This window comes from Lampetra planeri, chromosome 8 (assembly GCF_965212315.1).
Source record: "Lampetra planeri chromosome 8, kcLamPlan1.2.h2, whole genome shotgun sequence".
NCBI classification, from domain to species: domain Eukaryota; kingdom Metazoa; phylum Chordata; class Hyperoartia; order Petromyzontiformes; family Petromyzontidae; genus Lampetra; species Lampetra planeri.
Window position 1 is genome coordinate 10,801,217 of NC_136114.1, and position 22,585 is coordinate 10,823,801.

General features: G+C 41.8%; 2 protein-coding genes across 5 annotated transcripts in view; both read right to left on the minus strand.

Annotated features, from left to right (window-relative positions):
• The window catches only part of LOC144720315 (DENN domain-containing protein 5B-like), a 52,772-nt gene extending 41,831 nt beyond the window's left edge, over window positions 1-10,941 (minus strand). For all 3 annotated transcript variants that reach the window (XM_078596974.1, XM_078596973.1, XM_078596972.1), the window contains exon 1: window positions 10,384-10,941. In XM_078596974.1, the coding sequence (XP_078453100.1) occupies window positions 10,384-10,480 (97 nt within the window). In that variant the 5' untranslated portion in view covers window positions 10,481-10,941. The remainder of the gene's footprint in view (window positions 1-10,383) is intronic.
• A 3,939-nt stretch (window positions 10,942-14,880) lies between these two features.
• On the minus strand, window positions 14,881-21,205 carry TMEM41B (transmembrane protein 41B). 2 transcript variants are annotated; one of them, XM_078596976.1, is made up of 9 exons: window positions 20,920-21,205; window positions 19,471-19,551; window positions 19,131-19,259; window positions 18,390-18,507; window positions 17,338-17,466; window positions 17,111-17,204; window positions 16,893-16,997; window positions 16,275-16,413; window positions 14,881-15,971 (listed from the first exon to the last, which is right to left on the minus strand). In XM_078596976.1, exons 1-9 carry the CDS (start codon window positions 21,176-21,178, stop codon window positions 15,802-15,804), a joined length of 1,224 nt encoding a protein of 407 aa, XP_078453102.1. In that variant the 5' UTR covers window positions 21,179-21,205; the 3' UTR covers window positions 14,881-15,801. The 2 variants fall into 2 exon arrangements, with proteins under 2 accessions (XP_078453102.1, XP_078453103.1); XM_078596977.1 differs by lacking the exon at window positions 19,471-19,551 and having other exon boundaries at window positions 20,920-21,199.
• Window positions 21,206-22,585: the final 1,380 nt, after the last annotated feature.

The following is a 22,585-nucleotide window of genomic DNA, read 5'->3' on the forward strand; positions in this document are numbered from 1 at the left end:
CTATAAACGAGCTTACTACATTTTAATTTTACAACAGCTTGTTGTTTTGACTGATGTCTTGAGACCCGAGTATGTTGTTGTGTTGTTTGACGGTTGACAGTAGGGCCACAAGCGATCACGTTTATTGATCATTAAACGCAAGAATGATGTCACCGGAGGAGACATTGGGACGACTCGACCATCTGCTTCCTGTGGGCCATACGAGATCCCTGCACACTTCAAGCAAGTGCTGTATTTCACGTGTCAACGTGGTCTCACGTACACCCTAATTCCTCTGACACGCACGAAAACGGTGCTTCTTGAATTTAGTTTCACCGCACCGCTAAGCTCTTCCCGATAAACATATATGTTCTGTAGGAAACGAAAATAATTTACTGCTCGGCGTTGGGGTTCGTCCATCATGTTAAAAAAAAGAAAACTACATTTTACAACACAGCATATGGTGCAATTCTTTATACTGGACAGTGCTACAGTGTTGTCGTGTGTTTATACTGGTGCAGGTATACACTATATACAAGCATATTTAGCATACGAAAATTAATACTGCACCATGTAGGATAATTATAGCAAAATAACAATAGTTTACAGCTCTTTGTTAATCCACTACTGGATGAGAGCATCATCGTGCCTTGTCAATCATGGGGGTTTTGTGTGCCAGACCTAAGTAAGCCGGTCACAGCAAGGGTTGGTGAAAGGGGGCGAGATGGTATGAGACGGGAGAAATCCAACTCAATCTTGATTTTAAGCTTTCGTGACTGCAGGAATCCATACTCTCTAAAGACGACCGCTTGTGTTGCGATCGAAACGTCGTGATTTGTTTTATTTTATTTCTAACTACGTGTCTTTACCGAAAGAACCAAAGATTATGAAATCCAACTCAGTTACCACTTCACCGCTCATGTCAGCTGTGGCCAGGTATCAATTTCAGGTTTGCTGGAGTTACATTATCTTAATCTTACAAGTGTGATTCATTCATTCACTCAATCATTTATATCCTTTATTTTATAACCAGATGACAGCTCATTTAGACAAGTCCTGCAAATCAGAGGCCTACAAAAATAAACGAGGCAAATGACTACAGATTGGTTTAAATAGAACCAGCTGTACAAACAAAACAATACCCTTGCAAAAGTTGTACTAAGAGCAATTTAACTTACAATCCAGTTATAATAAGATGCTCATGACATTTACATACTATATAAATGTAAAAGATAATTGTCAGAGATTGAACGCCCCTATAAATTACGTATAGAATAGTCATCTTAAAAACATATCTAAAATTAACTTTCCTTGCTCAACTCTATTTCAACTATTGCTCAACGATCTGGCACCACGGTGGCTAGATGTTCACTACCTCGCCTGGTATACAGCAGGTCGTGGGTTCGAACCCAGCCCTGACGCCGGTATATATTGAGTTTGCATGTCTCTCGACTCGTGATTGTGTGGATTTTTGTTCCCTCCACCTTTTATAAACATGCGTTTGATAGTATTTGGCTGCTATACACTTCCAAAATATAAGCCACTTGGTTGAGCGATCACTTGTGGTGAGGTATCTTATGAAAACGAGCTATACCTGTATAGCTTAGTGAGCCTTACCTGATAAAAATACAATTTTAGTTCAATACTTTAATTGATATCTGAGAAAGTGTTACAAAAGGCAAAACGTAAGTAAACGCATTTACATGCAAATGAATCAAACTGCCCCCCCAGCCCCACCTTCAGCCTTTGCCATTCATCACCGCGGTGCCCATCTGTGTGTGCGTGTGGCGGGGGTGCCAAACGCCACACAGCTGCACCCCAGCGCAACCTCTAACCCCACTCCAACCCCACTCTGAACAGCAATCGAATGCGGGCTGAAACAGACAACAGATGTCACATCAATTAATGGCTTGGGGGGGGGGGGCACTCCCACTGCTCCCCCCAGGGGGGGGCAAGCCTAACATATTGAAGACTCCATTCTGGTAAGAAGTGAGAGGTGGGTGGGGGGATTGGGGGAGGAATGAGGATGAGAATATACACACTCAGCAAGGAGCTTATTTTAGCAAGTTTTGTATTTCGTGTGAAAGCATAGCGCACGGGCCGGGCGGCAGACGCGGTGCAGATGTGACGGAGAGGGCCTGGGCGATTGAGCCATCATGACAAACACGCAACGTTGCCAAACTGCATTATAAGTTACGGGAAAGAGCTGTGACAAGCAGCTCGCATGTGGGGCTTTAAATTGTGAGGCACGGGCACCCACACACACAGAGCTGCAACGGTTCTAGAATTTGTCGACTGCAAATGAGTTCTGCCGATGAGAAAATCACCCGGAATTTCGTAAGATCTCAGAAGCTAAGCACAGACTTGAGCCTGGGTAATTACCTTAATGGTAGAATACCATGCATTACAGGTGCTACAGACTGCAGAGGGCAATGCAGCAGAATTCATTTATGTACTGTTATTCTATGCCCCCATCGGTTTTCTTATACGTGTTTGCAGTCACGTGGGCACCGAAACCCTTGCTCTCCACGAGTGAGGAGCAGCTGATGACAAAGCCAGCTTGCATGCTGAAAGGTGCAAATGAGAATGGATAATCCGCAAACTGGATAAGCCGCCCACAGACAATCGACAGTTAATAGTGTTTAAATGCGAACAATGCTGTATTGTTTTAACAAGAACAAAACAACTCGACAGGGCTATGTAGAGATTCTGTTCCTGAGACGAGAAACCCGAATTCAGGGCCTCATATGCAGCTGCAGGCATCACAGTTGCCTCAGTTAGCCCTGCTGGTTGGTGACAGCCAACTTAACAGTCACATTCAAACAGTGTTGGAACACTGGTTTATTAACCCAATGTTGGAAACATTCATATTCATTTTAAAATCTATATGAGCAGACCCCTCCCGTGAACATTTGAAAGTAACCACCAGGAACAAGTGCATCGCAAATGTACCCCTGAAAAATGCACGTACGCATGTAGAACCTTCTTGTTCATGTTCTTGTTTGTTGCGGTTGCACCCGATTCAAGAGCCGAATGGCTCACAGGGCTATGCCAAATAAATGAAACTGAAAACTCTTTCGCACCATACATAGCCAACCGTGCTAGTGTGGTTGGGGAAACATCTACAGACATAAACGTGTATCCCCTTTTAGTATTTAAAAAACTGGTAGAGCACACACAAGTAAGGAAGACAAAGGACCATTCCTCGTTCAGCCGACACAGACTGCCCTGCTCCACAAGCACTCCATCATGGCCAGCGTGGCACACGAGGGGGAATGGTGCAGCCAGCACCACACTCGGTCCCCCCTTTGTCTTCCCAACGCTAATGTTAAACACCACACCAGATAGTTATTTAAGGCCGAGTCGACCTAGGGGAAGGCCCAAGACCGGTTCAGATCATTATCACCGATGTTAGCCATAGCCAAGCATACGATCTATACAATGCAATGGACGGTAAAATAAAAAATACCTATACATATTACTGGTATAACAATCTTTATACATCACAGAGCATCAGAACTAGTACACGAGCAATATAAAGGAGTGACTAAATAACTGTTATTTCAACGGAGCTATAAAGATCAAAACAAGGCAGCATTTTTCGAGCTAAATGATCCACTGTTATCGTGGAGTGCAGGTAAAAACAAAATGGCAATGTAATTGCAGTCTTTTGTTCAAATCCCAAAAATCATTACAATGAACAATTGGACCTTTCAATGAAACACTGAAGATATTGATTCCTGTTGCAAGTGTATTCATGCACGGAGTGAAACTGGCTTCTGTGACATTGTAAATTTCAGTATTGGTAGAGTAAAAAAACTACATCTGGCCTCCTTTTTATAAGCCAAGTGCTGTATTGCAGAACCAATTAAAAAGCCATGCATGCAAATAAATTAAATATCAGCAACTTAATTTTAATTCAACAGAACCATAATTTTTAAACAATTACAGCACGTAGAGTATTACGTATGCCTAGCTGTGTAAACATTCAAGCATTTTGAATCAAATTCTCCAATGCCCTCCATCAACGTTGCTTTAACATCAACGAGTGACAGTGCACTGTCCATTCTCCACAATCATCCTGCAATCACGTTTCCGTTGTAGCAGACCGTGCGCCCTGCTGTTCCCGCACACTAATACCAACGGTGTTGGCTCAGCTAGATTTCCCGTCATGTATTTTTCATGGGAGTCATGTTGAGGATGTGCCTTATCTTGTCTGTGTTAAACATCAAAGAGACGAAGAACTGGCAAAGCCCTACCAACTGACCTAAATACAAGATTCTAACATTTTTTTGGTTTAAACAACAGCTACACACATCACAGCAATACTTAGAATACTGTAGAGTATTTGCATTTATGTAAAATAAGATTTTTTGTACTCCTGCGGTATTTTTTTTGGGAGTAAATTTATACAAAGCTTCAACCGGTGAATGTCACAAAGCCAATGACTTCAGTTCCTTTTCCCATTATAGAAACAAGGCCATGGTTTTGAACAAAAAGGAAGGAAACAGAATGACCTTGAGCCAAGCCAGAACTAAGCCTTACATACACGATACAGTACAGTACTGTGTTCTGTGGCTCAAGATTAAATCATGTGGTCTGAAGAAGGCATACCCGCTGGTGATGGCGCACCAATATATGTTTTTCTCACATGCCGTTTCCACATTGCCTAAACACACAGCAAATAAGAGCACCAATGGTCATCAACGGTGATGCATTTGACTGGTTTACAAAGCTCATGTGATCAATAATGTCTGTTTGTAATTAAGTTTCTGACCTCGGCGTAGTCCCTCTGTTTCCTCTCTAAGTAACATGGGCAGACGGAAAAGACTGAGCCACAGTTCATAGATTTTTACCCGATATTTTTGTCACCAATATTCTCAGGGTATTACGTAAATCTACGGTAGAGAGTCGCATCCGCCTGGAGAATTGACTCATCACCACTCACCACATGCACAGCACAGTTGCAAAAGCACCGGGTCGGGCCCTAACACATTAATTGTGCATCATTAATTATCGTGATTTTTTTTTTAAACAATGAATCACAAAAAACGTTAACGTGCACTTCCAAATTCCGACATCATTTCATTGCGGAGCACTGGGGTGTGTGATTCGCTCTAAACAGTTATGTTCATTCCACCAAATTAAAATTCCGTGCTAGAAAAAGGTCGTTAAAAATGTTTCTTTTATAATATTTGTAACCATCCTCTGCATCTTTGCAACTCTACACTCTATTTAAAATTAGTGAACACTAGTTCGTGGCTTTTATTTGTCTGTCCATTTCCCATTAAATGTACCACATACGAGGCAACTTAAATGAATACTTAATTATACACTTGCTGTGTGGAAAGTGTTAAACTATCAGCATGCTCTGACTAACAAAGTAATTTGCCTAAGGCAAGCCACCTGACACAGCTGAGTACTTATCCATATTGCCACATTGTACTTGGGCGTGCTGCATTGCACAATGGTGCATGAATTACGGCAAAATAATATAAATATGAACAAGTACAATGCTGCTTAGTAATTTATAGCATGCTAATCATGTATTTTTAAGTCTTTAATGGGCTAGCATAATATAATGGTGCCACGGTGGCAAAATGTTAACTTCCTCGCAAGGTATACAGGAGATCGTGGGTTCGATCCCGACCCTGATGACTGTATATTTTGAATTTGCATGTTCTCCACGTGGTGGCGTGGATTTTTCTCCAAGTCCTCCAGTGTTTCCCTCCACATTTAGAAACATGCATTTGAAATATTTGGCTGCTATATTTCCACATAACAAGCCACTTCATTGTGCTATCATGAAAATGAGTTCTATAGCTCAGTGGGCCCTTACTGGTAAAACAAAAAATAGTATAGTTTTAGTTTAGTTTAATGTACGTACTGCAAAGCGAAAATCTTATGTCATACAATACTGTAGTGTAATATGAATGAAACAGCACTGTGACATTTCTACTACACAAAAAGAGCTCTATGCAGAAGAGGTTACTAAATGTTAGAGCAATGATAGCCAAAAACAGGCAACTGGGCCATCATGTTCGAAATGCATTTGCCAGCAAAACATTTGGTGTGCAAAGTTCTCAAGATAAATTTCTATCGCCTGTGCTGCTCTCTAATTAGGGGAGAGTTCACAAAATATATCGCCATATGTTGTAATTTTGTGAAAGGCTTTACGTGGCACCTCTGTTGGCTGCAAATTCACCAGTGAGGCATAGATAACATCTCTAGGTGATGCAACTGAGCACTGAATCCTGTGTGATGTGTGCTAATGGCTGGAAAAAGTCACCATAATCATACTGTTCATGAACATTTCCATGTGCCTCCGATAAACAGTTTGGGGAGGAAAATACTCAAATGTGTGTGAAAGATCACGACTCACATTCCCCATCGTGAATTGCCATCATGCAAATAATGAACATGTCATTACCGTCCTTCAAATTATGAACAAGAGTTTAGGATTTTAGGACGTGGAGCCATTTTTACATTAAGTACTTGATATGCTTGCGGTTGGTTCCCACCAAACGCTATTTTAAAAAATGGTAGTGATGACAACATAAAAGTATACATATACAGCCTGTTTGTCAATCCGCTGCTGGATGAGAGCTTCACCCACACCATGCGGGTCATGAGGGCTATTTGAACATATTTCTCCCACGTTGGTCACAGTGACTTGGTCAAGGTGGAGGAAATGCAGAGCAATGAATTGTGTCGCACTGCCCTATGCTGCCCACTATCCCAACCACGACTGTTTTGTGCATGGTGGTTACTTATCCAAGCGATATCCAGGCCGAATTCCCTGCTTAGCTTCAAAGGTGTGATGGGACTGGGTGCATCCCAGGTGATTTAATCATAGGCGTGTGTTCAAACGGTGTACGGACACAGAATAGAGATGATTTTGAAACTTAAACATTTACATGTCCAATCATGTTTTCAGTTCTTACAGAGCTCCATCTGTGGAAATAGCCCTCGGCAGTAGTGCAGCAAAGACTGCTGTGCACGCAGTTTTGGTCTCGCAATGTCTTTGCAAATCATGCATAGCTGTGGTTCAATAACTTCCTTATCTGCCAACAGAACCCACAGAATTGCATACTAAAAGATGCAAGTCAACACAACTGATAAAATAATTGCACTGTGCTGTATTTTGAAACCAGGATGCAATTCGTTTTTGTATGATGATGAAAGTACATATATGTCCCTGGATACTCTAATCAGAAAACATATTGTAATGAGGGTAATGTAAGGAATGAGTATGTAAAGTGCATAAACCAAAGCACTTACAGTATTAAAATACGCACCAAGAAAACCTGAGTTTGATTCCTGGACACGGCCGACGCAACCACTGAGTGGTAACCGAACCAATCCTGGACAGCCTTCAACAACCCTGTACTGGCTTAGCGCGTAGTGAAATCAATCTTCATGACCGAAACAAGTGGAGAGGCCCTCATTCAGCAGTGGACTTTTAAAGTATTGTCCATTACATTTATACATTTTGGCTTATATGGGGCATGAACAAGTAGGATAACCGGAACTCAGGAATGGTTAACATAAAAAATATAAATACAACAAGAGATCTTCGCTGGAGATTTAGACGTGGATCTTGTCTGGATCTTGCGATTTAGTCGCCCTTATAAAAGATACATACTGATATGTTACTATATTAGTACGAGTAGATTAGGATATTATTGGTTAAATAGAAAAAGTTTATTGGCACGAGGGTCTACTAAAAGCACATATGATGAAGAATATTGTACCGTATAAAGAATGCTGCTATGCCGCCTCAATTAACATCTGTACATTTTACAAACTCTGCGACTAGGAAAAAAAGCTGTACTTACAACTACGACAATATACTATAAATCATGCTCCATAATTACGCTGATTATTGTATTATAATAACCGTTAAATTAGAGCACGGTTATTGTATTGCATATTGTTTCCGATTTGTAAGTACTGTACATATTGTCCTATCCTTCTTTGGTTTTTTTTTCGGTTAAGTCACGTCTAAAAATAAAATAATAAATTAAAATAACATATTACGACGTTTCGATTGTTGCAATCGAAACGTCGTAATATGTTATTTTAATTTATTATTTTATTTTTAGACGTGACTTAACCGAAAAAAAAAATAATTCCTGCAGTCACGAAAGCTCCTAAATTAAGATTGTCCTATCCTGCTATCCTACAAAGAGTTGCTTGTATTACAGGGATGGTGCAGCATAGGACAATGCTGTGATGGAAAATCTGCACACCATACACAATGCAATAACCATGCTCCATTATTGCATTCATTGACATAATTATGGTACTTGTTATACAACAGCCAAATATTTAGACCTGAAAAGAAGAGCACATCAAAGTCGAATTCACGGTTTTGAAATGGTGCACATTTCAAACACAGCCTGGGCAAGTGGGGGTGGATGCAAGCATTGCTCCAAGGACGATGAGCATAGATATGAATTCGGGGTCCATTATGCAGGCATATCCACTCCACAATGCTGCCCGCCCAGTGACCTTTTCAATCATTAACTCCAGGCACACACAATCATGTAAATAAGTCGCACAACTACACAACACAATTTGGATTATATAACGTCTAAAGGTAACCATATCCCCCATTGCTCTGTACAAAAAATGTGGGACGTATTATTGTTGTTGCAAATAGATGTTTTGTACAAAAACAGAGTAAATGTTTTAGAGAAAATACACTCAAATGGGTGGAGAAAGGTTGTGTGTGTTATCTAGAAATACCATTACCAGTGTCAGGTATTGCTTTACAGTAGTTTCAACATATAAAATGGTATACATATAGAGTGTCAGTCGAATAGTGGAATAGTGGAGCAATGGCTTGCGCTCTGCAATACGATTAACCCGCCAGCTTACATTCTATTCCAGGCCACGGCTAAGCTGAAATCTCATCTAGTTCTGAACAGCCCTCCGAACCGCACTGACCAGTGTGGTAAAGGTCAAACAACTCCCATGGCCCAATACGGCATGGGGAGGCCTTCATCCAGCAGTGGATTGAGAAAGAGGCTCATATGTTTTTGTCATTATCACAAGCCATGACAAAAATTTCACATCAACATTACAAATGGAAAGTTGATGAGAAATAACTGAGTCTAAAAGTACCACTCGATGACAGAAATTTCTCAAAATTGAAAACAACTTGTCAGTGTGTTTCCAGACTGGTGTAGTTTGGGAATAAATAAACGTTCTTAAATATACGAATTATAATCATTCAAGGACATATGTCAGGGTTAGCAGCATATATAAGTAAACAAACTCACGCAACTCAACAAATAACCTGAGACCGTATCATACAAGGCCACATTTGTAACACTGCGTTCTTATATACGCCAGGTCCCATCGTTTATAAGAGGCGCTCTTGCCAAAATGACACATGGTAATCGAGCAGCATTTGTTTCACAATCTTGACTGCTGATGAGACCCAGAAGGTCGAAAGCGGTCCAGACTTTGCTTGCCTTAAGCAAATGCTGCTTGATAATATTTGTAGGGAAAGTCAATAGAGTCAACGTACAAAACAAAAGCCACTCCTCTCTACGACCTCACCTCTCGTCATTATCTCATCAATATCTGCACTATGGGACCGTCTCTGTTGGTCTTCTGCTGCTCTTGGGATCTGCAAACCCGGTCACATTCTTCTCAACCAGTTCAATAAATACAAACACCTACGCACACTACACTTTATTGGAAACACTCGATACATTTAGCTGGCTACCCACAATCAATGTACACTTATGATATACTGCACAAGCAGCAGTCAGAGAGTATGCACCAGTTCATAGATTAAGCATACAAAACGCGTTTTATATGCGTTGGTAACACACACACACACCGTCTCATCCTTGTGATAGAAGTCTCTGGACGAACCCTATAAATAAATAACACCTCTGCCTATTCAGCATGTGATACACAATTGCATATGCGCCAAGACAGATGACCCACCACCACCCCCCATGTAGCCGAACACAAGACTATTGTGGGGAGGCTTAGGGCTGTTAGCGAGCACCTATTAAGGGTTGCTGTGGCACCACACCCGACCGCATTTGTCTCTCCATTAGATGTCATTCCCCAGTCCCATCTCCCTCTCCTTAGTACATATTTCCGTGGAGAGGAACCCTCTCCTTTGTACACACACACACAGTACCAGCTACTGAATTCAAGGCGAAGTCGTCCAATGATGTCCACCTGATAAGACCAGGGCAGCTCACTCGTCGGCCGTGAGCATAGCGCAGTGCGCTTCAAATGTTGTAACTCGAAGCACGCTTTGTGTATGCGCAATATACACACCACACGACACAACACAACACACACGAACGATGTATGCATCATTAGAACATCGTCATCATCATCAGCTGGACATCATCGCACTCTTCTTCTTACCTGCGAGCTCGTCGGCCTCCAAGCCCGTGTCGGGGTCCAATCCGCACACCACGAAATAGTCAACAAAGCGGCACCCGGGAGGGCTCTGTGCGTTCATCTTCCCGCTTGTGTGTTACACGTTTCGACTGATCTCTTCGACCTTGCTGTTGTCTGATCGCTTGCTGCTGCTGCTGCTGCTGTTGTTGTTGTTACGACCAGAGCGTTATCGCCGCCACCACCATCATCATCATCGCCGTCGTCGCTTTCCCACCGAGAGAGAAAGATAGCGGCGGCGACACGAGAGGGGCCGGACTCTGCGATGGATGATGTCCCCTCCTCTCTCACACTTTGACGGAGGCAATGCTAATGGCTTAATACCAACAAACAAAAAAACTCCGAACGTTAATTTAGCGGCGTTGCGACGACTAAAACGCAACGTGCTTAGTTTTTTTAGTCAAAATAAAATTGCCAACCAAACAAAATCGTCTTTTTCTCTTTGAATCACAGCAGCAGCTGCAGTAGCAGCAGCAGCCTCCGTCCTGCCCGCCGCGCCATATTTGACGAGAGAGGGCCCACAACGCCACGAGAGGGCCCACGCCACACAACCAAATCTCACCGCGTTTCCTTTACCGGCCACGGCGAGGCGCTGGAGACTTTCGTTTACCATACGCTTAGTTCTTTCGGTAAAGTCACGTAGGTAAAAAATGAAATTAAAATTAATAAAAAAATAAAATAAAAAATCACGACGTTTCGGAGGCAACACAAGTCTCCGTCATCAGGTGGGACCGTCACAGCCAGATTTGCTGCATCAAGTGATCAAGTGATACAGCAAATCTAGCTGTGACGGTCCCACCCTGATGACGGAGACTTGTGTTGCCTCCGAAGCGTCGTGATTTTTATTTTATTTTTATTAATTTGAATTTCATTTTTTACCTACGTGATTTTACCGAAATAACTAAGAGTATGAATCCTTGCAGTCACGAAAGCTTCAAATCTAGAACTTTCGTTTACCACCAACAACGATGACAAAAACATCCCCCTGGAGTAGGGGGGGGGTCTCGGATCGACGGACGCCGGTTCACCTCTCATCCCTCCCGCTCGAGTTTGGCGGCGGGGTGTCCCGCAGTGGCAGGATGCAATAAACTCCCTCTTCACAAACCCCTCGGTTTTACCCTTCATTATAACCCCTCGGTTTTCCCCTTCACTGGAACCCCTCGGTTTTCCCCTTCATTGGAACCCCTCGGTTTTACTCTTCACTGGAACCCCTCGGGTTTACCCTTCATTGGAACCCCTCGGTTTTACTCTTCATTGGAACCCCTTGGTTTTACCCTTCATTAGAACCCCTCGGTTTTACCCTTCACTGGAACCCCTCGGTTTTCCCCTTCATTAGAACCCCTCGGTTTTACCCTCCATTGGAACCCCTCGGTTTTACCCTGAATTGGAACCCCTCGGTTTTACCCTCCATTAGAACCCCTCGGTTTTACCCTTCACTGGAACTCCTCGGTTTTACCCTTCACTGGAACCCCTCGGTTTTACCCTGAATTGGAACCCCTCGGTTTTCACCTCCATTGGAACCCCTCGGTTTTACCCTTCACTGGAACTCCTCGGTTTTACCCTTCACTGGAACCTCTCGGTTTTCACCTCCATTAGAACCCCTCGGTTTTACCCTTCATTGGAACCCCTCGGTTTTACCCTCCATTGGAACCCCTTGGTTTTCCCCTTCAGTAGAACCCCTCGGTTTTACCCTTCACTGGAACCCCTCGGTTTTCCCCTCCATTAGAACTCTCGGTTTTCCCCTTCATTAGAACCCCTTGGTTTTACCCTTCATTGGAACCCATCGGTTTTACCCTTCACTGGAACCCCTCGGTTTTCCCCTCCATTAGAACTCTCGATTTTACCCTTCATTGGAACCCCTCGATTTTACCCTTCATTAGAACCCCTCGGTTTTCCCCTTCATTGGAACTCCTCGGTTGTCCCCTTCATTGGAGCCCCTCGGTTTTCCCCTTCATTGGAACTCCTCGGTTTTCCCCTTCATTGGAACCCCTCGGTTTTCCCCTTCATTGGAACTCCTCGGTTTTACCCTTCATTGGAACCCCTCGGTTTTACCCTCCATTGTAACCCGTGGCAGCAGATGCGCTTGGACGGACGGGTAATGCCCTGATGCACATAATGGAGGATATTACAACAGCAAAAAAACCCACTTATCATCCGGTTATCCGGAACAGATCGTGTGCAAGGTTATCATCACCAGGACAATTTCCCGATTCACAAAATGCGACGGAGACAATCACAGCGACGATAACACTCCGCTGCTTTGACCACCTTAATGTGAAACTGTTAGTTGTTAATGTTCTGCATCTACATCAGCCGTACGAAAGAAGAGAGACCATATTAAGGGGGGCCCTTATCAAGGATGACGGATAAGAGGAGATAACATCTCAATGTTATCCGTCCGGTATACAGGTCGTGGGTTTGACCCCGACCCTGACGTCTGGAGTTTGTGTGACTCTTTCTCCGGGTCCTCTGGCTTTTCCCTCCACACATTTAGAATCAACATGCGTTGAGTTTTTGGCAGCTAGAAACATTTCTACGTGATAAGCCACTTTGTTGAGCTATCATTTGCGGGCAGGTTGCTTCTGAAAGAGGTGGATAGCTCAGTGAGCCTTACCTGGTAAAGCATAGTTTAGTTAAATACTTTAGTTTGAGATTAGCCGTCGAGTCCGCGAAAAGCCCTATTATCGGTGGCTCCAATTCTTCCGATTATCCGCAAATCTTTCCAATCGAAGTGGAGTTTTGCATTCTCTAGTTGAGCGAGCTCGAGTTCACAACTCCTCTTTTCCCTATTACTCACGACTCATTATTTGCGCGATTATCAGTGACCCTATTATTCCAATTATCGACAATGTTTTGTTCCTGCCCCACAAATGTGGAATGCATGCACGGATAACCTGCTGGATAATGCGGTCCATGATGTTGGTCACATTACTGCGGACGAAGAGTTGTAATTCACGAGATTGCAGACAAAAATGTGTATTCAACAACACTTGCCAATTACATTGGGCGATACATTATTAGATCTGCCACTAAATATTTGAAATCACAGTTGCAAAATGCCAAAAGGCTCACAATAAAGGGCACCATTTAAGTTGGAACAAAAGTTAATACACACACGGCTGTAAATGTTGTAGATTTACTCTCCAACACACCGGTGGGCTGAAGTCGTAACTAATTGGCGTTTTGTTTACGTGACAAATCCCTAATTGGCTGTGTCGGGTGGTGAAGGGTTACGACGCATTTATACTTACGCAATCTCACCCAAAAACCTTAATATTGGTCGCAAAAGCCTACGTGTTAAACTGACACATACGGCTCTTGAATTAAGCAAGGTTGTGATTTTTTTTAAAGATTGGAGAGAATTCTAGTGGAGCAGTGGAAAAAAGAGATGCGTGTATTTACATTTGCAGTATATGGATGATGAGACGATAGGGCGTCAGTCTGGTGTCGAATCCCTTTGCATATTAGTTTTAAATGTGTTAAGATTGGTGGGAGCTTTGAATGACATTTTTCGTTATAATTTCTCCCTATCTGTGGGGTATCTAGAAATGGGTCCTCCTGTACTTCATGGCAGTCATAAAAACGGCCCTTGGTACTTACACAGTACTAAGAAATACCTTGTGATTAAAGGATGGCACAGTCGAGACATTGTAAGGCCATATTTGGGATGTTGAACTGCTTGTGATATACAGTACATTTATATTGTTACCAATAACAATAATGCAAATGTACCGACATTACATTGTAGCACATTGATCAAAGCCAGAATGAAATGCATTTTGCAAATACAGTAGCAGATTATTGCACAGTAAATTTATAAATATAGGTGGATGTCTGTGGGGATTATATAATACATATTTTCACACAATGAATGCCAAACTATGACAATAGTGCACTATCCTACACACATGTATCTTGCAAGACGAACAGAGGAATATGTACCCGTGCAGCATTCCTCAACAAGTTCAGACACTCTGCTCATTGACATTTACACTCATAACTTTCGGGACAATTTCAGTAGTGTCATTTTCAACTTGTAAAACGTGCAAGTGATTACAATGGATTTGAAGCATAGCACTTGTACAGTACATACATTATGCATGCATGCAACAGTCCCACATCTCTAAAACAAATATAACTTCCAGTTATTTTTAACTCTAATACAGAATGATGGTGAAACAAATATCACAAGATAAAATAACTTAGTGCCCTTTGTCAATCTACTGCTCGATGGTCTAACCAGTCACTAAATACAAAATTGTGCAGATTATATAAGCATCTTAGATTGCATATAATTTTAAGTGGTGTGATTAAACGAGTTTGAGTCGGGCAGCTCGGATAAAAACACAGCATTGGGTGTTGAAGAAAACCAATGCATTGCACTTTGGTGTCATGTCTCTTTTTCATTTTATACAAATATACAGACGTGTATTGCGGCTGTCAGGTATACAGTACACAATGGAATGTGCTTGTTCATGTGGAAGATTTAATTTAACAAGATACAGAATAAGTCACTAATGTACAGAATAATCAAAGCAGAAAACAACTATGCATAGGCTATACTTAAGTATTAATGTGCATTATTTTATGTCATTGTTTTGTACATTTCTACACAAGTGTGCAAGAAATTATACATTGAACATTTACAGTAGTACATTGTGATAGCTTGCAAGAAAATGTAATTCAGTTAATTAACTTGAAGTCCCATTTGTTGTTTAAATCTTACGAAAATATGTTCATTTATGACAACTTATCAATTCAGCGATACGCTGGGATTTTTTCACTGCATTAAAACTCGTTATTTACTCCTGAAAGTCTAAATCATGGCATTTGTAGATAATACAATGCAAGACAAAATGTTTGTTGACCTATCAACAAACATGTTAGTATTCAGATAGTACACCACCAGTCACAAAAATCCACAAGTATTCTTATCATGGTACGCAAGCTTTTAAAGACGTTTAGAAAGCACATTTATGAACTGGAGATTATTTTAATAGAATAAGTATATACCTTTTCTTAAAAGTACAACAGATGTGCACATTTCCTTGACGAATATGAATTTAAAATGTACAAATATATCACATATCAAAGTGGTAATATTTGTTTATAACGCATGAATCGTAACATTTTACACACCTTAAATAGTGCTATACAAGAATTAAACAGTGTTTATGACAATGCATTATTGCATTCTAATATTGGACAAAAATGAGCCCAGAAAAACTGTGAATTGGAATAATGAAAGCTCAATGAGACATGTTGCTAAACAACTTGTGGATCAAAGAAAAAGCATTTTTTAACGGATTTTTTTACTTGTGAATATATGCCATGTTGGCCTAATGTGATTGAAGGATATTTCGTTTGCGAAAGGCAGTTGTGGTTTCACTGAAATTTCTGTTTCAGCTTGTTCTTCAGAAAGACGGGCAAAAGCGAAAGCCCAGCAAACAGCATGAGCACCAGAACCGAGTTCCAGGAGACAGCGTCGCCGGCCGTCGTCAACTGATACAGCGTCGTGCCCCCCTGAATTGCGATGAATGACGGTGGTGCAACACCTAAAAGACACCATCAAATGAGAATGCTTTTCTATTAAAAATGTATACGAGGGTTTAATATTTAAACAAGCTTCTCTTGCATATCACATTTCAACATCATAAATAGAATGTTTATTTAAAAAATATTTTTGGGTATTTATACTCACCATTTATTCCGATAAAACACATTTAATGGGTTTTACGAGTTATAACACAACTTTGAAATAAGAAAATTCACTATTACTTTAAAAACATTACCACTAAAACAATCTCTCAAGAAATGTCACGCTTGTACTTTTACATTTCCAAGAAAATGAGTATTACCAATGAATGTTCCAACAAAAAACACGCCAAGTGGGACATTGATGACTGGAGAAGTAATGTTAATGAACCAGTTCGGCAGGAAGGGCGTGATTCTCAGGAAAATGATGTAATTGAGGAGATGCTCCCGATGTTTGTTCACCTGAAAGTAACAAGACAATGTGGTTATTCCTTGACTTAAAAAGCTTTCGTGACTGCAGGAATTAATTTTCTTTGGGTCTTTCGGTAAAGTCACGTAGATAGGTTCAAAGAAAATAACAAAAACTACGATGTTTCGATCGCAACACAACGGTCGTCCTGAGAATATGTATACATCACTACGATGTTTCGATCGCAACACAACGGTCGTCCTAAGAATATTTATACATCAGGACGACCGTTTGTGTTGCGTTCGAAACGTCGTAGTTTTTGTTATTTTCTTTGAACCTATCTACGTGACGTTACCGAAAGACGCAAATAAAAATGTGGTTATCACATCATTTTTCTCAAAATTAAACCGCAAGCAGTGCTTATAAAGCCGTTATAAAATAATTACGTGTTGTGTTGAATTAGTTTTGTTTTACATATTAATTATGAACATTTAAATTTTGATTAAAATATTGTCCATAAGGTAATACTTACATTATCTGACCATGCAGCAGCCTTCTCTGAAAGGTACTTGTGGACAATTGGCCGACCAACAAGATATGACAGCATGTAGCAAAAAGATGCGCCAAGTCCGGAACACTAGAAACGAGTACATTCATATATTTCATTATGGTGCTTGCAATTAACACATACAACAATTGGCATTTAATACTTTTTCAATAAAAAAAAAAAATTGCTTGCAAAAGTCTTACCAAACAAACCAGCAGCAAGGCCAAGGGGAAAGGATAGAGAAATCCTGAAAGAATACTGAGGAATATAGAGCCTGGGATAGCAAATGTCTGGAGGCTGCAAATATATAAGTCAAGGACAACACCACATTTGAACAATTTTTTTAAAAATGGTGCTATAATTAAAACCATGTTCAGTGTTTGCAGTATAACTTCCAAGGCACAATTTGCTCGCATATGAAAAAGGATACAAAATATATGTTGAAAAAAATGCAACCATGACTTGAACGTAAAATGTTTCTTTGTATTTTGACAAAACTTGGCCAAGTGCTTTTGCATCATCCATATCCTTGGGAAGCTTGATCTTTCCCCTTTCCTCTCTGTGAAAAACAGTTGATAAGGAGCACAACAACATGTGGATATAAATAGTACATAAAAAACCTAGTTCAAATATTTTTTATTTGATTCGAGGGACACGAGTGTAAAACAAAAGAGAATATGTATACCGAGGACAATTAATAAAGGCAGATGAGAATCAAATACATTAAATGAAATGGAAATTCAAAGCAGCTTCGAGTGGTTTTAGAAAACTAGTTGACAATGACAGGTAACATGCCATTGTGTCTAAAGGATATTTGCAATCAACGCATATTACCCATGATAACATATGAATCAGAAACATGGACATTGAAAAATAAAATGGGATAAAAAGTAAAAAAGTACACAAATAAACATGGAGAGGTGCATGCTTGGAATTAAAATGACAGACTTAAATAAAATCAGGAAACAAATGCAAATTAAATACATCATACTGTCCGTTAAGGAAAGTAACACAGCATTCGAAGGGTAACTGATAAATGAAATTGCTGATGTAACAGCAGCCAAAGGAGAGAATACGACTGAGAGAATAACCACCACAGACACATAAGATTGAGAAAAATGTATGTACAGGAACAAGATGGATTATGGTAAGACCATTAAGGGATCGTGACTGTGTGAGGACTTCATCCAGTAGTAAACAGATATTTGCTGATGATACAGTATATTTAAAGCCACTAAAAAAACGTATGCTCTCATGTCCACCCTTAAGTCATTCACGACACCCACACATATATTAAACACCAAAAACCAATAATGAACAAAGGTCTACACTTTTTCCTCACTGACCGTCATACTGTGTGGTTAGTACTTGAAGAAGTAATAGACGTGATGTGTGGCATGATATTGCATTTGCTAAAGCATTCTAATTAATTGTCTTGACATTGCAGATTTGCCCAATGTAATTGGCCCAAAAGTCACCTACTCGCTCAGCTGTGGGAAGTTAATGTAGATGATAAACATGATTGCTGCAGCTGTCAGGAAGATCAGAGCCAGCAAGAGCAGCGGCTTCTTTGTAGAGTCCACACCATCTTGGTTATTTTCTGCACACACACATTACATTAACAATAATGTAACATTCTTTTGACAGTGGAAGCATCGATAAATAGCTATTAATTGGAACAAGGATGCCACTACTTAGTGCCGTCTCTAACATAAACTATGTATGAACCAGAGTTCAGAGTCTTCAGACATAAATGAGCATGTAAGTCCCGAACCTGTCATAGCTTATATGCCAGGGCCACTTTCCCCACGTTAGAGCAGTTTCTCAAGCCTCCATCTTTCAGACAGACTCATAATTGAAATATTAAGACTAATTCAGCTAATGCTTATTTATTTTTGGGAGCAGGAAAAGATTCCTATATATTTTTACAATCATATTTTTTAAATGCACAATGGCAAAAGCTTGAAACAACTTGACAGCAACTCCCCTACTAAATTAACAAATGACCAATTGACAAGTTACCAACTGTGTGAATTCAAATATGGCAGCATCCTCACCCTTTGGTGGCATCTGTACAACAGATCTCAACTCTTAATTTTGAACTATCCAATCTCATGCTCCACCACTGATTTTGACGCATTGACCACATGTTTCGCAACTCGAGAGCTCTGCGTGAGCACCGAGGCTTTTGCGACTGGACTCAACGAAGACACCGTAACGTACGTTTGAGGGCCGGTGAGAGTCTCCCATCGGGATGGGAGTTGCTCTGTGTGACCCTGCTCCTGGTGCTGCTCGTCCTGCTCTGCGGTGCTCCAACCTCGGCCTTCGCCATTCCCATAGAGCTCGGGTTTCCTGATGCACATAGCGAACGACAATTTAGTTTAATGTAGCATTTAAATGTGACCGCATCGCGAGACGCTATGCAGAAACAGGAAAATTAGTTTCCTTAAAGGAAATGAGTCCGAGAAAGCAAACGTGAGTAACCGTTACAGCACGGAACTTTGTCAATCCAATGCTGAAGGCCTCCCCATATTGTGTTGGCAATGGGGTTGTTTGGACATACTTCCCCCACGTGGGTGATTGCAGATGGGTGAAGGGGGATGCCTAGGACCAGCTCGGATGTCAGCAAACACTGATGTTAGCTCTTTGGTTATTTCGGTAAAGTCACATAGAAAGAAAATAAAATAAATAATAGAGTATGACGTTTCGATTGCAACACAAGCAACCGTCATCAAAACACAGACACGGAGACATACAAGCAGAGAGAGACAACACAGACACACAGAGAGACACACAACATAGACACACTGATGTTAGCCTGGTCCAGGAATCAAACTCATTCACCGGGTTCACAGTGCAGGACACCAACCACTGCTCCACAAATAACAAGTATTCTGTACTTTTCATTAAAAAATCCGATGGTGTTGTCGTATAATGTACTGCTGCTACTATTGGTTTTTCACAATTGGTTTTGGGGCTCCCGGGTTAATGAGCATAGACGCATCATTGGAGACCACAAAATGTGGGCTTGCTGCCATGATGTGATGGTGCACATTGCACTTCATTACCAGAGGTCACCGGTTTGATTCTGTTAGTCGTGGGATACTGTGCATACACGTACAGGATTTATTTTCTCCCATAACACTGGATTTGTAATCCAGAGGTCACCGATTTGATCTCTCAGTACGGCAGTTGAAACAATGGGAAAGTTTCTGAATTCTGCCCGCCCGTCCACCACCCAACAGCAATGGGCAAATGGATTTTCACCACAGTCGTAGTGCTATCCACCACTTTGAAGACATCTCGGGTGCGACCAGTTGAATAAATGTTGATAACACGTTTTTTTCACATCTGTACTTTCACATATCGGTCTCTACACATATAAATAAACATATTTCATCGCATTGGCTACACGCCCTTTTGAGAGTCCATTACTTGAGCAGCAATGGTTGAACACAAGCTCGTATGCTCATGATGGGGTCAGATATGCGAAGGGAACGTCTTTTTTTATTTAATTCCGTACTAATAGTCTCCACAACGACGCGAATGATTAATGTTATGTAATACCCGTGTCACCACGAAATGAAATATAGTAACCTCTGATACCGATCACCACCTTACGGAAACACGACTCAGAAAAGCGCACCCACTCGAACCACCACCGTCATCACCACACACAATGTAACAAACAATTGCATTCCAATAATCATCGTCAGCAGCCACGGCCGATCCACTGCTGGATCAAGGCCTTCGCGAAGCCGCTGCCATCTCTCAGGCTCGACCCAGCGCTGGAGTAACAATTCACCTAACAGGGGCACCACATTACTTCACCGCTCCGTCTCCTCGACGTCCGTAACCTCTCGTCGACGTTTAAACCCACGAGTGCCGGGCACACGCCAAGATATTATTTATAAAAAATGAAAACGTCACGCGGAACAGCAACGCTGCCACGAAAAATCTAACAGACAAAGCGACGACGCAGAACGTATGCATCTAAGCACGGAGAACTCACCTTTCGCTGATAGGAAATAATAATTTCCCCCCTCCTCTCCTCCGGTTTCTCCTTGAAGACGAAGCGCGGAGAAGCCGAGAGAGCGAGCGAGCGACTTCGCCTCTCTGCTGCCGGTGAAGCTGAACTCTGACCTCTGACCCCCCCTTTCCCCGCACGTCACTTCTTGTGAAGGGCTTTCCGGGACCACTTCTTTCACTGCCGGGTGAGGCCCAATGCATTTGGGTGGTCGTGGTGGTCGTGGTGGGTAACGTCTGAGCATGCTCTTAGGTTGTTTCGGTAAAGTCACGTAGGTAAAAATAAATAATAATCAAAATATAAATAATAGAAATAAAATAATATCATAATCTGAGCAGGCGACCACGTGGACACGCACGTGGGCGCTCACGCACGTGGGCGCTTACGTGGCAGTGGGGAGGCCCAAAGACAAAGATAGTCCAAGGGTGGCACAATCGGGTTTTTTACAATCAGGTTTAATTGTCTTTTTATATTAAACCCGATCATCTGAGATTGGGAGAAATCCGGTTTAATTGGTTCTAATTTCAGAACCGCACTTCGCCAACTTCTCAACGATGGGCTTCGTCCATTCCAAGCGAAGGAACTCACTGGCGCCCACGATTGTGGAGAAGCTCGTGTTTATCAAGACCAACCTGCCCGCCGCATTCTACGACTACCCCGTGCCCGATGGCCCCGAGTACGATAGCAGCATCGACGAGGAAGCAGCCTAAGCCTTGGATCAGAGTTTCGTATTCATTAAACCAGGTTTTAATTCCCCGAAATCTGGTTTAATTATATTGAAAAAAAAAAACCCGATGCCTGCCGCTGGAAAAATCGGGGTTTTTTCCACCCATGGTGTTGTCAGGCTACACGGGGGTATCTTTCTTGGGTGGAAAAAACCCGATTTTTCCAGCGGCAGGCATCGGGTTTTTTCTTTAATACAATTAAACCCGATTTCGAGGAATTAAAACCTGGTGTAATGAATACGAAACTCTGATCCAAGGCTTAGGCTGCTTCCTCGTCGATGCTGCTATCGTACTCGGGGGGGGAGGGGGGCGTCGGGCACGGGGTAGTCGTAGAACGCGGCGGGCAGGTTGGTCTTGATGAACACGAGCTTCTCCACAATCGTGGACGCCAGTGAGTTCCTTCGCTTGGAATGGACGAAGCCCATCGTTGAGAAGTACGGTTCTGCAATTAGAACCAATTAAACCGGATTTCTCCCAATCTCAGATGATCGGGTTTAATATAAAAAGACAATTAAACCCGATTGTAAAAAACCCGACTGTGCCACCCTTGGACAACACAGACTGTCGGGGAAAGTGCGTTACTGTTGATTCAGTTTCATTTACAGTAGTTGGTATAGCCCTGTGAACCATTCGGCTCTTGAATCGGGTGCAACCGCAACAAACAAAAACATGAACAAGAAAACATCTTAAAGTGACTGTGCAAACAGAAAAATCCAGGAAAAAAAACTGCTGGCACCGGGCACACACGAAGTGGTCGGGGGGTGGGGGGGGGGGCAGAACCACGCCCGGCCGCCTTTGTCTTCCCAGTGACGATGTTTAACTACACAACCGCACCTAAAATTTCAATTTAAAGCTTTCGTGACTGCAGGGATTCATCTTGGTTCTTTCGGTAAAGTCACGTAGAAGGGAAATAAAACAATAAAATT

What these genes read in the sequence shown, in the direction of transcription:
- TMEM41B (XM_078596976.1), bottom strand. Translation starts at nt 21,178, where the DNA reads ATGCTCAGACGTTACCCACCACGACCACCACGACCACCCAAATGCATT. An exon ending in AACTTCCCACAGCTGAGCGA is followed by an intron (nt 17,467 to 18,389) that starts GTAGGTGACTTT and finishes TGTTTTTCACAG; the next exon opens with AGAGGAAAGGGGAAAGATCA. An exon ending in TTTTTTTCAACATATATTTT is followed by an intron (nt 17,205 to 17,337) that starts GTATCCTTTTTC and finishes ATATATTTGCAG; the next exon opens with CCTCCAGACATTTGCTATCC.